General features: G+C 38.8%; 1 protein-coding gene across 1 annotated transcript; it reads left to right on the top strand.

The window, feature by feature from the left end:
• Positions 1-15,193: 15,193 nt before the first annotated feature.
• On the top strand, positions 15,194-16,141 carry LOC145822113 (uncharacterized). Its single transcript, XM_082918710.1, has 3 exons — positions 15,194-15,392; positions 15,601-15,961; positions 16,087-16,141. The coding sequence occupies exons 1-3, from the start codon at positions 15,194-15,196 to the stop codon at positions 16,139-16,141; spliced, it is 615 nt and encodes a 204-aa protein (XP_082774836.1).
• The last annotated feature ends 208 nt before the right edge of the window (positions 16,142-16,349 follow it).

Genomic DNA, 16,349 nt, shown 5'->3' with positions numbered 1-16,349 from the left:
CGTTCAACTTGAGCAAAACATCCACAAAATTTATTTGTGGCAAGTTGAATCGTCGACCACCGATTCATTAGAGAAGTTTGAGTTCTTTCAGAATCGAAGGTTTTGTACATGTTGTAGTTCTCCCACACTCTTAACCAATATGCCTTTGACTTTTGCTCATTTTCTCTAATTGGATCTAAGCTAATGTTAAGCCATGAAGATATGAGCATCATGTCTTCCTCTTCGGTGAAATTCCCTTTGCGTTGTGATATCTTTGTAGTTTGAGTAATAATTTCAGGAGAGAATGATAAAGATTGACTCTCTTGTTGAGGAGATTCAATGGTAAAATCATGGTCAACGTCAAACTCGTTCATTAGGTTGCTAAAATACGCATTTCCTTGATATTCCATCTAAATCACAATTGTTCATACCACACAAAAAGAAAATAAAAAAAAAGTATCAATTCATGGCCTAATTCCAAAAATAATGAATTAGGGAATGGTGGACATAATTGGAACAAAGTAATTTAAAATTGGAACAAATCTAATTCATAATGGACATAAACATCTTTGAAAGTAATTTAAAATTGGAACAAATTTGATTCATAATGGACATAATTGAACATCTTTGAAAGTAATTTAAAATTGGACATAATTGGACATTAATGGACAAATCTGATTCATAATGGAACAAAGTAATTTATAATTGGACATAATTGGACATCTTTGAAAGTAATTTAAAAGTTTCCTGATTCACAGATGGAACAAATCTGATTCATAATGCATAGAAAGTAATTTGATCCCATCTAAAATTTCCCTAATGCATGGGAACTAATCTGATTCACAATTATAAAACATAGACAAACTATAATTTCTTCAAACATGCTATCCTATGAAGCACACCAATGTATTTGCATCTATATTGATATATATATATATATATAAACATCTATACTGATACACTTTGAAATCTGTTTTGAATAGTTTTAACATTTTTGACATAGTACACTTTAAGTTATACTTCCACATAATATATGAGATCCCATACATAAGAATGAAGTGATTTTGTATTTGAGATACTGATTGATGATTATTGGAGGTTTAAGGTCTGTATTAATAGGTATATATTTCTACTTGCAAGTTGTGCTGAAATTTTTTAATGACAGATTCTGAGTTTGTGAACTCTGTTCAAGAATAATGTCATGTGATAATGGATGGGTTAGATATGCTTGTAGCTTTGTTTAGATAATCCTTTGTGTATCTTAGTTTCACAATTATGATTCATAGTTCTAATCTGATTCACACTTCTAAAATTAAAATGTGATGCACTAACAAATTGTGATGCACTAACAAATTGTGATGCATTAACAAATTAAAATGTTCTAATTGTTCATTAATTTATAATTCCAAATTTTACAATCTACTAAAACTAATTTCTTACCTTCATATGCAGAAAAGTGTTTAATTTTTTCAAGAAATAATTTCGTTCACAATTCAACTCATGCATCACATGTGCATTTCGAAAATCTACCTCATCCACCTAACCAAACGAAGATCAAGGAAGCATAAAACAAAAAATTTGCCAAGGAAAGACAATAGAAGTGAAAAACAAAAAAACACATAAAAAAAGTCCTACAAAAGAATAAAATCAAGTTTCCATGAACAAAGACAAGTCCTAATATGATAATATTTTGAGAACCTAATTTATGATCGGTCTTTTCTACCTCTGTAACTTTAACCAAACGAAGATTGAGGAAGCATAAAACAAAAAAAATTAAACAAAACAAAACAAAAAAAAACTAAATTTCCATGAACAAGGGCACCAATTTCAGTACACAAACCCAACTTTTGCAAATGGATTGCCCTAAATCATGTATTCCTTTGCAGATAGATGATGGGGAAGAACAGGGAAGTGGAGAAAGAGAAAGAGAAAGAGAGCCTGTAGACGTCCCCGAACGCCCCGGGAGGGTGAGTCCCGTTCTGTTCATTTGTGGGGTCTCTACAGCTCGGACTCTCAAATTGTCACGGTTCTTAATCTAAACCAAAGAGTCCAAATCCGGCAAATCGTTTTGAGAAATAGATTTTTGAAAAGAAGTGCCAAACATGGACTGCTTTGCCAGATACAGAGTCGCCACCTAAATATTTTTTATGGGGGAATTTAGGAAACCCTGACTCGGTGCCGAAGGCCACATGTCTGTCATCACCGGAGTTTCTCGGCTCGGGAGCTAGGGTACGATTGGGGAAGGTCAGCTATGAGCACCCCCTCTCGCCCGATCCGAAGATCGACCTCTACTAACCGTGATATCCGTTTTTAAAGACATTATGTGTTCTTATTCCAATTGTTAGCCTAGAATTACTATGTTATGCGCACAGCAAACAAGTATAGACTAGATTGCCTAATTTGGAAAGAAACATTGCATATCCGTTTGTCTTTAAAAAAAAGTACTTTGGAATTTGCTACTCGCAAGTAGGCTAAAATACGGATTTCAACGAATTTTTCCAACTCAAACAATCCAACCTTCACCCACAGGCATTCAAACAATTTATAACACATAAGCATCTAGCCACATGGTAAGCATGCTATCAGGTTAACATTCACACGCATGCGAGATGTTAAAGCATAAATACTTACATCGTACTCCGTGCCAAAACAATAAACTAGTTAGCAAACATGCGTGATCCTAGTTCATGTGAAGTTGACTAATGCAGCACATGCAAGATGCAATTAGAGTAGGCTCGGTTAACCTAAACATGGCATGTGAAATGCAACCAATTAATGCACGTATTCAATTTGGGATTGAAATACAAATGCAGTTAGAATGATGTACTGAGCCCGGTGCATGCAAAACAAATGTATGGATGCACGCATGCATAGCATAAGGTATGCTAATTTAAACATGCCCTAATCTACCACCATAAGCAGGTAAATAAAAGGGAAGAAAGAAGTGGGGGTTGGAAGACTTTCACACACTCACCCACACTTATTACAGAATTGCCCTCACTCGGAGGGTCCAAATAAATATTACAGTCCGAATAAATAATACTAAATTAATTATTACAAAATTTCTTATCTAATTAATGTAGACGTCCCCCGAACGCCCCGGGAGGGTGAGTCCCGTTCTGTTCATTTGTGGGGTCACTACAGCTCGGACTCTCAAACTGTCACGGTTCTTAATCTGAACCAAAGAGTCCAAATCTGGCAAATCGTTTTGAGAAAACAGATTTTTAAAAGAAGTGCCAAACATGGACTGCTTTGCCAGATACAGAGTCGCCACCTAAATATTTTAAAATGGGAGAATTTAGGAAACCCTGACTCGGTGCCGAAGGCCACATGTCCGTCATCACCAGAGTTGTCTCGGCTCGGGAGCTAGGGTACGATTGGGGAAGGTCAGCTATGAGCACCCCCTCTCGCCCGGTCCGAAGACCGGCCTCTACTAACCGTGATATCCGTTTTTGAAAACATTATGTGTTCTTATCCTGGTTATTAGCCTAGAATTACTATGTTGTGCACACAGCAAACAAGTATAGACCAAATCGCCTAAATTGGAACAAAACATTTCATGCTCGTTTTGAAAATGGTTTGCTACTTGCAAGTAGGCTAAAATGTAGGTTTTGCCACCCTCGAGTGGGCTTTTAGAAAAGATGGTTTTGCCACTATCTAATGGGCTTAAAACTCACAGTTTTAATGAACTATCCCAATTTAAGCAATTCGACCTTCATCCACAGGCATTCAAATAGTTTATCACGTAAGCATCTAGCCACATGGTAAGCATGCTGTCATGATAGCGTTCACACGCATGCGGTATGCTAAAGCAAAAATACTTACATCGTACTCCATGCCAAAACAATAAACTAGTTAGCAAACATGCATGTCCTAGCTCATGTTAATTTGCCTAATGCAACACACACAGGATGCAATCGAAGTAGGCTCGGCTAACCTAAGCATGGCATGTGAAATACGGTCAATTGATGCACGTATTCAATTTGGAATTGAAGTTCGAATGCAGTTAGCATGATGTACCGAGCCCGGTGCATGCAATACGAATGCATGAATGCACACATGCATAGCATGAGGTATGCTAATTCGAAAAATGCCCTAATCTACCATTATAAGCAGGTAAATAAAAGGGAAGAAAGACGTGAGGTTGGAAGACATACACACACTCACGCACACTTATTACATAACCGCCCTCACTCGGAGGGACCAAATAAATATTACAGTCCGAATGATAAGCAAATAAAATTATTACAGAATTTCTAATTTACTTAGCAGAATGAATGTAAACAAAAGGGAAGGTGGCCACAGCCCCCGCCTCGGGATGCGCGAATGATACATACTCGAATCCGTCTTGCCCGGAAAGCCCGCACCATACCATTGCTGCCTCTGTTTTACTGCCTTGCTTTTCTGAAAAATGCCAAAATTCTGGGACAGATTCCTTGCACACTGCAGAATACCACGGGCTGGGGGAAATTCCCACCGGCAGTGTATAATTCCCATCGGCTGCTGATTTAGTCACCGGCTATTCACTAACGGCCGGTCGGCAATGTATTATGCCGGCCGGCAGAAATTTCCTGCAGGAGACAGTTTTGACAGCAACAGAGGACAGACAGCATATGGCATGGGATTTCAAGCACATATATGCATGGACACACTCCCTATCATGTAATGGACTCAATGGAGCATGGCCCTCGACCCTCGGGCCACCAATCACGCATTTCGATACATGATGGCCAAAGAGTCAAGTGTGCATTTCAATGTCAAATGCAATGCACACAAAACATACAAGGGACCCAACCTCAATCATGGTTGGTCAAGAGGCGAGGCAATGCATAACAATGCACATGCGACCTAAGCATGCAAGCAAACATACAAACATGCAATATAACTACATGGCACACACAATGCTAACAACATAACATGCACAACGCATTGAAACATGGCATACACAATGCAAGATGGACTTACACCAATGTGAGTGGACCTCAGCCGCACCCACATCAGTGGCCATCAGATGAAAACAAGACAACTCGAAATGCGTGCACGCGTGCACGCAAATCGAGGACTGACCCTCAGGCACCAAAATGCCACTCTAATGAGACATGGCAAAGACATGGAATATGATATGCAAACATGCAAAAATCAGTAGCAAAATGAGGGGCAAAACAGCCCCGAAACGAGGCGAAATGACACCCGATGCATGGAATTTCTCCCGAAATGCAAAACTAAGTACATGAAATGGCTTACAGCTATACAAAGCATGCATAATTGGTACATGGAACGAAAAGACAGAAGTAAGGCAGCCCCAAAATAAGCATTTTTACAGTTCAAAGCATGGCCAAACAGCAAACACAAATAGGGCAAAACTAGCATGCAAAAATGGCCCTAAGTGTGAGATAATGAAGCAACTCACAGCTGCTGACCCCAAACAGGTTAGGGCCCTTCAACAACATTGAAGAGGGGCCCTAAATATGACATTTTAAAGCACTGTAAAAACCCCAAAAACAAACATAGGTATAGCTAAGCTCTTATGCAAGAATTGGACCGAAAGATGGACAAAGAAGTAAGTGGTAAATACAAAGCCCAAACAGAAAAAGACTGTTCTACAACACTGAAGAGGGGCCAAAAATATGACTACTTACAGTTTATGGAAGCCCCAAAAACAGTATATAAATACACTCAAAATGTCATGCAAGATGAGGCTCAAAAGAGGCTATAACACAAAGTATACAAAATATTCAACAAACAGCCAAAGACCCTTAATGAAACATGACAAGGGGGGAAAAATATGGCTGTTTTTAGTTCGGACCAAAGTCCAAAAACAGCAACATCAGGGGCTGCCAAGGCATGCAAAAATGGGACCAAAAAGAGAATATAAAGGCAAGTATAACATGGAGGTCCCAAATAGTATTGAGCCCTTCTTCAATGTTGAAGAGGGGCTCAAAATAAGTCTATTTTCAGTTTACATCAGGCTCTAAAACAGATCATACATAGGCCAAAAAATACATGCAAGATTATGGCATTTAAGAAGAACAATGAAGCAAGTGCAAGAGGGGGGGGCTCAAACAGTGTTGAGCCCTTAATGAAACATGAAAAATGGCTCAAAATGAGCTTAACTTCAGTTAGGGTCGGAGCCCAAAACAGTAAGAAAATATGGCTAAGAAATGATACAAGAAAAAGCTCAAAAGAGAGGGAATGCTACTCACCCTTGAAGACCAAACTTTGATGGCTTCTTGGCTTGAGTTTGTGGCTCCTTAGGCTTTGAAGAACAGCCTCCAGCTGCTGGAAATGGAAGTGGTGGTGTGGTGCTATGGGGTGTAGTGCAAATGGAGCAAGGATTTTAGGGTTTGGAGGCTTGGATGAGATATATGGAGGATTGTATATAATGCTCCAGCTGGTTTTTTTTCTAACCTAGTATAAGGAAGAGGAGAGCTTCCTTTATAGAGCCAAGAGACTAAAGCTTCTCTTAGAAGCTTCAAACTAAGAGCAAAGATCCTCCATACACGTGTATGGAGGATCCATTATGTGCCCTCCAGCTGGCACAGCTGGCATCCACTCAATCTGTAGAAAACTCCGGAAGGTCGTCGGCCAGCAAAAATGGCCTGTCAGCACAATAAAGTGCCGGTCGGCACAATAAATTGCCGGCCGGATAAATAGATTTCCGATAGATTCTTCCAAGGTCAAAAAATGGCCGGTTGGTGTCCAAATTGAAGCCCCGGAAGTTAGCTTTCCAATGGCGCAAACCTTGCATTAAAATTCCTTCTGTGAAAAAAGTTATGCCCTTTTTCGTGAAGCCGCGCAGATTCGATCCAACCGGGATGATGCCCGACTTCAACTGATCATATCTCCCCCACCCGGACTTGGCTCTAGGAGATTCTTGAGTGCAAAATGAAGCCCCAAAAGTAAGCTTTCCAACGGTGGTAGCCTCATAGCTAAAATCCAAGTATGCAGATTAATAAGCCCGATTCAGCGAGGACTGCTTGACTCCCTTCTACCCGGATTCATGCCCGTCTTCTCCTCCAACTTGGTTTCTTCTCTCTTCCCCTCCTTTCTTCAACTTCGAACCCCTAAGCAAGGTGTTTTGAAAGGTTTTTCAAAGATTTCATCTCTCTTTCATTCATTTCCACTTTGTCTTTGCTCGGTTTATCGAAAAGCGCATTTTTTGACAAAATGCGAGCCTCGGAACAACGTAGAAACTTTATTTCAAAAATGTTTTGAAATAGAGGGTTTTAAGGTCTAAAAACCGTTCAAAATAGCTTTGGTCCAAAATGGGGTGTGAAGTTGGGATTTGACGCTCTCATTGCCGAAGAAATTGAACCTTTGCCCTGCACACCTTTCATCACCAAGTAAACCATCAGTAACGCCCAAGTCTTATGGGCTGTCAAAAATGGGGTGTCTACAATTAACAAATTAAATGCAAAGAGAGGATGGTCGTAGCCCCCGCCTCGGGATGCGTGAATAATGCATGCTCGGATTTATCTTTCCCCAAAAGCCCGGAAACCCATACCATGCCATTGCTGCCTCTGTTAATGCTGCCATGCTCCTCTGAAAATTGCCAAAGTCTCAGGGTATCTTCAATGAGAACTGCATAACACCACCGGCTAAGTGAAATGACCACCGGCCATGGGAAATTTTCATCGGCTGCTTTCAAGTTCATCGGCCTCATATCCTTTGCCGGTCGGCATTCTTTAGTGCCGGTCGGCAGAAACTTCCTGCAGAAGCTGGTTTTTGACAGCAACAAGGACAGACAGTGCATGGCATAGAATTTCAAGCACATGTATGCGCGGGCACACTCCCTATCATGCAAGGGACTCAAGGGAGCATGACCCTCGACCCTCGGGCCATCAATTACGCATGATGGCCTAAGAGGCCAAGTTTTGCAACTTTGATATCAAATGAAATACAAGCACAAAACACATCAAAGGGCCCCAACCCCTATCATGATTGATCAAGAGGCAAGGGATGCATGCTCAATGAAATGCAACCTAGGCGTGGAGGCTAAGTATGCAACATGAACATGCAAATGAGCAATGTATACTAGGCGCGCAACCTAAACATGTAAGTAAACATGGCATGCAACAACATGCGATGATGGACTAAAACTAACATGGATAGCTTGCAAGCATGCCAAAATTGGTGACCATTAGATGAAAATGAGACTCTCGAAACGCGTGCACGCATGCACGCGAACCGAGGACCAAACCTAAGGCATAGTATGAAACTCTAACAAGGCATGGCGAGGCATGAAATATGGCATACAAGCATGTAATTTCAGCACTGAAATGTGGTATAAAACAACCCCGAATCACGGCAAAATAGCACCCGATGCATGAAATGAAACCGAAATGCAAAACTAGGCCCATGCATTGGCCTATAGCTATATAAAACATGCATTATTCGATTATGACATGTGAAGACAGATTCTAGGAAGCCCCAAAACAAGCATTTTTTCAGTTTTAAACAAGGCCAAACAGCAAACACACATAGGGCAAAACTAGCATGCAAAAATGGCCCTAAATGTGAGATAAAGAAGCAACTCACAGCTGCTGACCCCAAACAGATTAGGGCCCTTCAACAATGTTGAAGAGGGGCCCAAAATATGACCTTTTACAGTTGATGGCCAAGCCCAAAACAGTATACAAGTATGCTCAAAATACTATGCAAGATTAAGGCCAAAAAAAGAGCTACAACATAAAGTATACAAAGGGCGTCTCAAACAGCCATGGACCCTTAATGAAACATGAAGAGGGGGTCAAAATAGGGCCATTTTCAGTTCTGACCGAAGTCCAAAAACAGAGACACAATAGGCTAATAAATCATGCAAAAATGGGGACCAAAGAGGGGTATAATGACAAGTGGTACATGGAGGTCCCAAAAAGTGATGAGCCTTTTTTCAATGTTGAAGAAGGGCTCAAAATAAGCCTATCTACAGTTTATATCATGCTCCAAAACAGATCACACATAGGCCAAAAATACTATGCAAGATTATGGCATACAAAGGGGTAATGAAGCAAGTGCAAGATGGGGGTCCCAAACAGGGTAAGACCCTTAATGAAACAGAAAAATGAGCTCAAAAAAATGATATTTCCAGTTATGGTCAGAGCTCAAAACTGCAAGCAAAAAGGGCTAAGAAAACTTGCAAAAATGAGCTAGAAAGAGGGAGAAATCAACTCACCCTTGAAGACCAATCCTTTGCTACCTCTTGGACCAAGAAAAGCTACCTCCTAGCCTCTGAGAAGGCCCTCCAAGCTGCTGGAATGGAGTGGTGGTGTGGTGCTACAGGGTGTAGTGCAAATAGGCCAAGAACAAGGGTCTTTGAACACTCTAACACACCCAAATGTAGAGAGAGGGGGAGATATAGAGAGAGAGGGTGATATATATGTTATATGTATGTATTAGGTCTGATTTTTCTGAACCAAAACAATGGAGGAGGATGGGTTTCTTTTATAGAGCAAGGAAATGGCATAAAGCTTCTCAAAGAAGCTATACAAAAGGGTCAAAGGGACCAAGCTTCTAAGAGAAGCTAATGCAAAGGTGCAAGCTTCTTGAGGAAGCCAAGACAAGGGGTCAAAGCTTTCTCAAGAAGCCTTGAGCAAAGGGTGCAAAAAAAGGGGTCAAAAGGGGTGCAAAGGGTGCAAAACAGCCACACACGTGCATGGGGAGCAGAGTCTGTGCATTCCAGCTGCCACAGCTGGCATCCATTCAATCTGTAGAATACTCCGGAAGGTCATCGGCTAGCAAACTTGGTCGGTCAGCCATCTTTTCTGGCCGGTCGGCCATCTATTTGGTCGGTCGGCCATTTGTTTTGGCCGGTTGGCAGGAAAAATCTGCTCTGCAGGTCCAACTTCAAACGGGCATAACTTCTTCATATGAACTCCTTTTCAGGTCATTCTTGTGTCAAAATTGAAGCCCCGGAAATAAGATTTCCAATGGCACCAGCCTTGCATCAAAATTCCAACTTTGAAAAAAGTTATGCCTTTTTTAGTGAAGGCTGCTCAGTTTCGGTCCAACCGGGATGATGCCCAACTTCAACCAATCATATCTCTGCCCTCCGGTCTCGGATTTAAGAGATTCTTGAATGAAAAATGAAGCCCCGAAAGTCTTCTTTCCAACGGTGGTGGCCTCATACCTTAACTCAAAGTGTATAGACAAATAAGCTTGATTTAGCGAGGACTGCTCGTCCCTCTCTTAGCAATTCTTGCCTATCTTCTTCTCCAACTTGGCTTCTCCCCTCTTCTCCTCTTTTCTTCAACTTCAAACCCCTAAGAAAGGTGTTTTGAAATATTTTTCAAAGATTTCGTCTTTCTTTCATTCATTTCCACTTTATCCTTGCTCGGTTTAGCGAAAAGCACATTTTTTGACCAAATGTGAGCCTCGGAACATCGTAGAAACTTTATTTCAAAAATGTTTTGAAAGAGAGGGTTTTAAGGTCTAAAAACCATTCAAAATAGCTTTGGTCCAAAATGGGGTGTGAAGTTGGGATTTGACCCTCTCATTGCCGAAGAAATTGAACCTTTGCCCTGCACACCTTTCATCATCGAGCAAACCATCAGTAGCGCCCAAGTCTTAAGGGCGGTCAAAAATGGGGTGTCTACAGAGCCATACCTGTGATCATCAATGGGCTGGAACAGAGATGGAACAAGCAGCGATGGAGGCCAACACAATGGCGGGAAGAGTGCTTTGCCTAGCAATGGATGCTGGCTACCTGTGGAGAGCCAAAACGAGAATTGGCAAAATGCCTCCTTAGATGCAGAGCACGTTGGAGCTTCAAAATCCGACTTCAATAGACAAAATGCCTAATTCTCCCCTTTTGGCTCTTGCATTGGAGATGCTCTAAGTTGTCCAAATTATACATAAATTTTAGTGTTTTTTTTAATTCTTTTTGTGTACAGCTAAATTACTAATTTATTAAAATTAGATTCTATTTATATTTTTTTAGAAAATCATTAATAATATCAAAATAAATAAATTATATATTGTCCAAATTGTACATAAATTATATATTCAATATGATTTAATAATCTAAATTACTTTAATATAATGTAATGGCTAATAATTTATGTATATAATTAATATTTTTTATATATCTATATGTATAATTAGGGTTTTGAGTTTCGGATTATTTGATATCTTTGCCTATTGCCCACTAAATTTAATTCAAACTTTTAAATTTTTGTTGAAATTCGTACCAAATTTAAAAATATTTTATCCAAGCTTTAAAAAAATTAGACTAGACTCAGATTACTCGGGTTGAGCTCGCTCAAGTTCCACTTCTAATATTTAGTTAGGGCCCAGTATAATTTTGGATGTGGCAGACTTATTAGGCCCAAAAGTTGATGGATGTTTTACGTAGGCATGGGTCAATAATTCCCCATTAGTCCATGTCGTTGTCTTTGTGTATATGTATAGAGAAAAAAAAATCAAATTTTTTTTTATTAAAATTGCTATATATTATCCTTAGACATCTTACTTTTAGGGCTTGTTTAATTGGGATATGAAAAATAATATAGAATGAGGAGGAAATACGTGCAGCTCATCATATTGGTAATCAAATGTCAAATTATGGGATAAGGATGAAGGGATTGAAGGCAGAAACATGTTGGTTTCATTGGATAATCTAATCCGGTGTTTCTTTTGTTTGGTACTAAATTTTGAATAATTTTAGTATTAGTATACAAGATTAAATATAAAAAAATGAGGTCTGGTGGAGGAAGCTGCCCATTCCCCAGCCGAGGAACCAGGGTCGATTCCTGGGAGGGGCATTTGAGATCACTCCCTGTGAGCAATGCCTTTACTCCCCTCGGTTCCTGGCCTCTGCTGCGGCTTGGGGTTGCCCTCCATTGGTGCCCTGGTGGTGGGTCCCTCACTTGGTGGGGGTTAATTCCTAGCTGGCAACCGGTTACCCCGGGGCTAAGGCCCAACGGGGCTGTGATGACACCACAGAGCCCTTTTTTTCCCGATCAAAAAAAAAATTAATAAAAAAAAAATAAAATAATGAGAGACTTATTTATAAGTCCTTTTTCAGACACTTATGGTAGGTTAAGTCCTGTGTAATTTCTTATAGAGTCTCAAATCCTATTTAGATAGGAATGTATTCCACAAGATCCTACATAAACGTAACGAGATGTGACACTTACATAAACGTAACGTAACGTGACACCTACCTAAACGTAATGTAACGTAACATGACACCTATATAAATGTAACGTGACACCTACATAAACGCACGTTACGTTTCACAAACTTAATGAATTTTTATTTTTTAAAATTTTGAATGTGAAAATGTTGCTGGTTTATGTTGGTGTCACATTACGTTTCATATAAATATGATCTATGGCAACATTCAATTTCCTGAATGTTGCATTAAATCATAGGTGTCACGTTACGTTTGTGTAGGTGCCACGTTACGTTACGTTACGTTTACGTAGATATGATCTATGGCAATATTCAATTTCCTATACATAGGTGTCACATTACGTTTATATAGGTGTCACGTTACGTTGCGTTTATGTAGATATGATCTATGGTAACATGCAATTTCCTATATAAGAATAGGAAATTACATATTACCATAGATCATAGGTGTCACGTTACGTTTATGTAGGTGTCACGTTACGTATAGGTGTCACGTTACGTTTATGTAGGTGCCACGTTATGTTTATGTAAGTGTCACGTTACGTTACGTTATGTTTATATAGATATGATCTATGATAACATTCAATTTCCTATATATGGTTTTACTATTATTTATGATATTAACAACTAATATTGAGAGTAAATGTGTCAACAAACTTCCCACAAAACTTATGGAACATAAGTTTTTTAGTAGGACCATATGTAGCATAAGTCTCCCTAATAAGACTTATAAATAATTTTCCCTTAAATAATATTGTAGATAGTATGGTGTTAGAAGAGTTATGCCTCCTCGGTGTTTTTTTTTTCTTTTTCTTTTTTCATCCAATGATTAAAAAAATTATATATTTTTATTTCAATCTAATAAAATATAATACATCACTCTTTCTATCCAGCTATTTATTCCATCTATAATGTTTTAAGAACACCCGTTAATATTTGTCATCTTTAAACTATGATGAATCCTATATATACATATAATTTTTATTACATGCTTATAAGCATTAAGTAAAATAAAATAGCGATATAAATTTACTTCAAATAGTATTTCTTCTTTTTTATTTTATATTTGAAATATTCTACTAGAATAATGTGATATTTAAAATAAAATATTTGAATATGGGCATTTTTATTTTAAGATAATATATATAAATTTAACTACCTCGTTTTTGTATTACTTATCCCTATCATTTTATAATTTTGTGCCTTATTTATCACTGTCTCTTATATGAGCAATGTTAAAAATCTCAAATAAATTATTAAATATTCTACCAAATATAGATGATGTATGTGGATCCTATGTAATGTAGGTCACACACACCCATGTAAGTATGTAGTAGGATATTTAGTAATTCATTAGGGATCTCTAACATTTTTAAATTATTAACATTTATAAAATTTAGGAATATTTACTAATAAATCTTACCTCACAAACTATTATATCAATCAATCTCAACTTTATACTTTTGTTCTGATAAGTCCTACTGGTGGGGAGATTTGTTCCGTTTTGATCCTTTTTTTTCCATTTTTGGCTTTACTAAGTGAACAATTGTACCCCTTTTATTTATTTATTTATTGGAAACGTGTTTTGCTCACATTTGATAGTTTGAATGGAATGTTCACATATATGTCAGCCATCATGGGTAGGGTTTTGTGTCATCTGAGTTGGGGTGTCTGTGACAGCTGTTTGGCAGATTGATAGAGATCTCATTTCCGTCGTCAGAACATCGTTGTGACGAAGGTATGTTCTATTATGTGTCCAGATATTGTTCAATTACATATTTATGTCACATTGCACTTCGTTAATCTTATTGTTTTGCATCATTGGAGGTTTTGTATGTATTAGTGTGGGGTGGGTCTAAACAATGTCACAAAATGGGTTTTGTATGTATTAGTGTGGGGTGGGTTTGAACAATGTCACAAAATGGGTTGTTCTGTGTTGTATTGGTGGGGTTGTTTTGTGTGCTATTGTGGGTGGTATGGTCTTTATAAGGGGTGTGGTTAGTTTTCAAGGTGGCCTAGGTTGTAGAGGGGAGCCAACGGGATGTCCCAATGACAGAGGGGATATATTTGATGTTTTGGGCATCAATAGCATTGTGTGTGGTGTATGTCATTTTATGTTGTTTTCAGTTTTTGTGGTCCTGATAAAGCACGTCTTGATCTTGTCAGGGTGATAGACACACAAATTATGTTAATTTGTTGTTACGAAAATATGAATGTCATAATTAATTTCCAAGTTCTGTTTTGGTTTCACGATATAGTCAATCGTGCGTGTGGGAAGTTTGCTGGGTTAACACCTTCCGATGTGTGTTTGTTCTTCAAGATGCCAGGTTACAATATTTTCACTTTGCAGAACGATGTCAATGTGGAAAATATGGTATCTCTTACACGGTCTTTCCGTTTGCAATGCGTCGATGTCATCATTTAGTTACATGATTCACCTGATGATGATAATCTTGACAGCCCATTTCACAGTGCACAAATCGTGCCTTGTCACATGGCACAATTATTTGGCGAATCGGCAACAGATGACAAACATGATTTATTGGCAAAATACTGTCCTCATGTTGAAAAAGTGTTTTTGTCCGCTTCATGGGTTAACGACATTCGACATATTAGTCAAAGTTTCGAGGGTGGAGCATTTGAATTTCGTAATATTCTTCGCAAGTATGCAGTTGAGTGTGGTTTTCGCTTTAAATATGTGAAGACTGATTCTGTTCAAATCACAGCTATATGCACGATAAGAGAATCGAAAGGATACATGTGGTCAGTACATGCACGTGCCTTGAATGCCAATGGTTTTTTTTACCTTCGGAGGTGGAATAGCGAGCACATTTGTGGTGTTGCTATGCGGACTCCCAAAAACCCAAGGGCTGGTTCTGACCTAGTTTCTGATGTTATTTCTAAACGGATACGTGACAAACCTCTCACATGGCCTACAGATATTGTGTATAACTAGAAAAAAGATTACGGATTGGAGGTTAGTTACTAGGTTGCATGGCTAGGGGTTGAAAGAGCTCGGGGGAAGATGTTTGGTGCACACTCCATTTCATTTGACCAACTGCGATGATATAGTACTGTAGTCATGGAAAACAACCTAGGGAGCTATATCATCATTGAATATGATGAACAAAACAACTGTTTCATACGTTATTTTATTTCATTCAAAGCATGTATTGAAGGGTTCAACCATTGCTGCCCATTGCTTTTTTTGGACGAGACTTTCGTTGAAGGGAAATTCAAAGGGAACTTGCTCGCTGCTACATCAAAAGATAGCAACCAAGGTATTATTATTTCTTGTTATTCACACATAACATTTATGTAATAAAACAGTAATTATATTGTTACAAGTAATGACACCTTTGTACTGACATTGGCTTCATCATCATACTATTTTTTTATAAATATTTTTCAAACACAACGATTGTTTACTCCATTAATAACAACAAATTGAAAGTTTATTCCCTTTGGCCATTGCAATTGTTGATTCAGAAAACACCACAAACTGGGCTTGGATTTTGGGACATCTTGCAAATGTGGTAAACGGACAGAGGACACTTACGTTTGTCTCGGACCGACATGCAGGCTTACTTGAATCAATACCTATCATATTTCTCATAGCCCATCATGCGTTCTGCTTACAATATCTGCAACGTAACTTGCAAGATAAGTTGCGCTACATTAATAGTTCATATCGAGCTAGGATGTTGACTAAATTTCGTGCTTGTGCTTCTGCACCGACTATGGCTGTATTCAACCACAGTCTGGAAAAGTTCACAAAATGTGGACGTATGGTTGTCCCAGTTTTCTTGAAAGATTTACGCCCTCAATACTGGGCGAATGCTTATTTTTGGTACATATATTTTCACATTTTGTTTTCCATACCCATTGTCTTTCTATTCTGTCTTACATTCTGTGGCATGCGCGCATGTGTTGGCTGTTTGTATTCTAACATATTTCTTACTTATTTCACATCAGTGGTTCACGAGATGGCGAGATGAGTTCGAACGCCATTGAATCATTCAACTCGTAGATATAAGAAGCACGCCACCTACCAATAACTCAAATGATTGACAGTATTTGGGCAAAGATTATGCGCCAGATGTCCAAACGCCGATGTAAAGCACAATCATGGGCTGGTGCTATTTGTCCTAAGATAGAAGCTCAGTTGGTTAAAGCGTACAACAAAGGTAGATCGTGGCTTGTAAGCCAATCCAACAATGAGGTGTACAAGGATCACT

The sequence above is a fragment of the Camellia sinensis genome, chromosome 1 (assembly GCF_055761805.1).
Source record: "Camellia sinensis isolate YWXY chromosome 1, ASM5576180v1, whole genome shotgun sequence".
Classification (NCBI taxonomy): Eukaryota; Viridiplantae; Streptophyta; class Magnoliopsida; order Ericales; family Theaceae; genus Camellia; species Camellia sinensis.
Note: the sequence above shows the minus strand (reverse complement) of the source record. Positions and strands in the feature narration are given on the sequence as shown.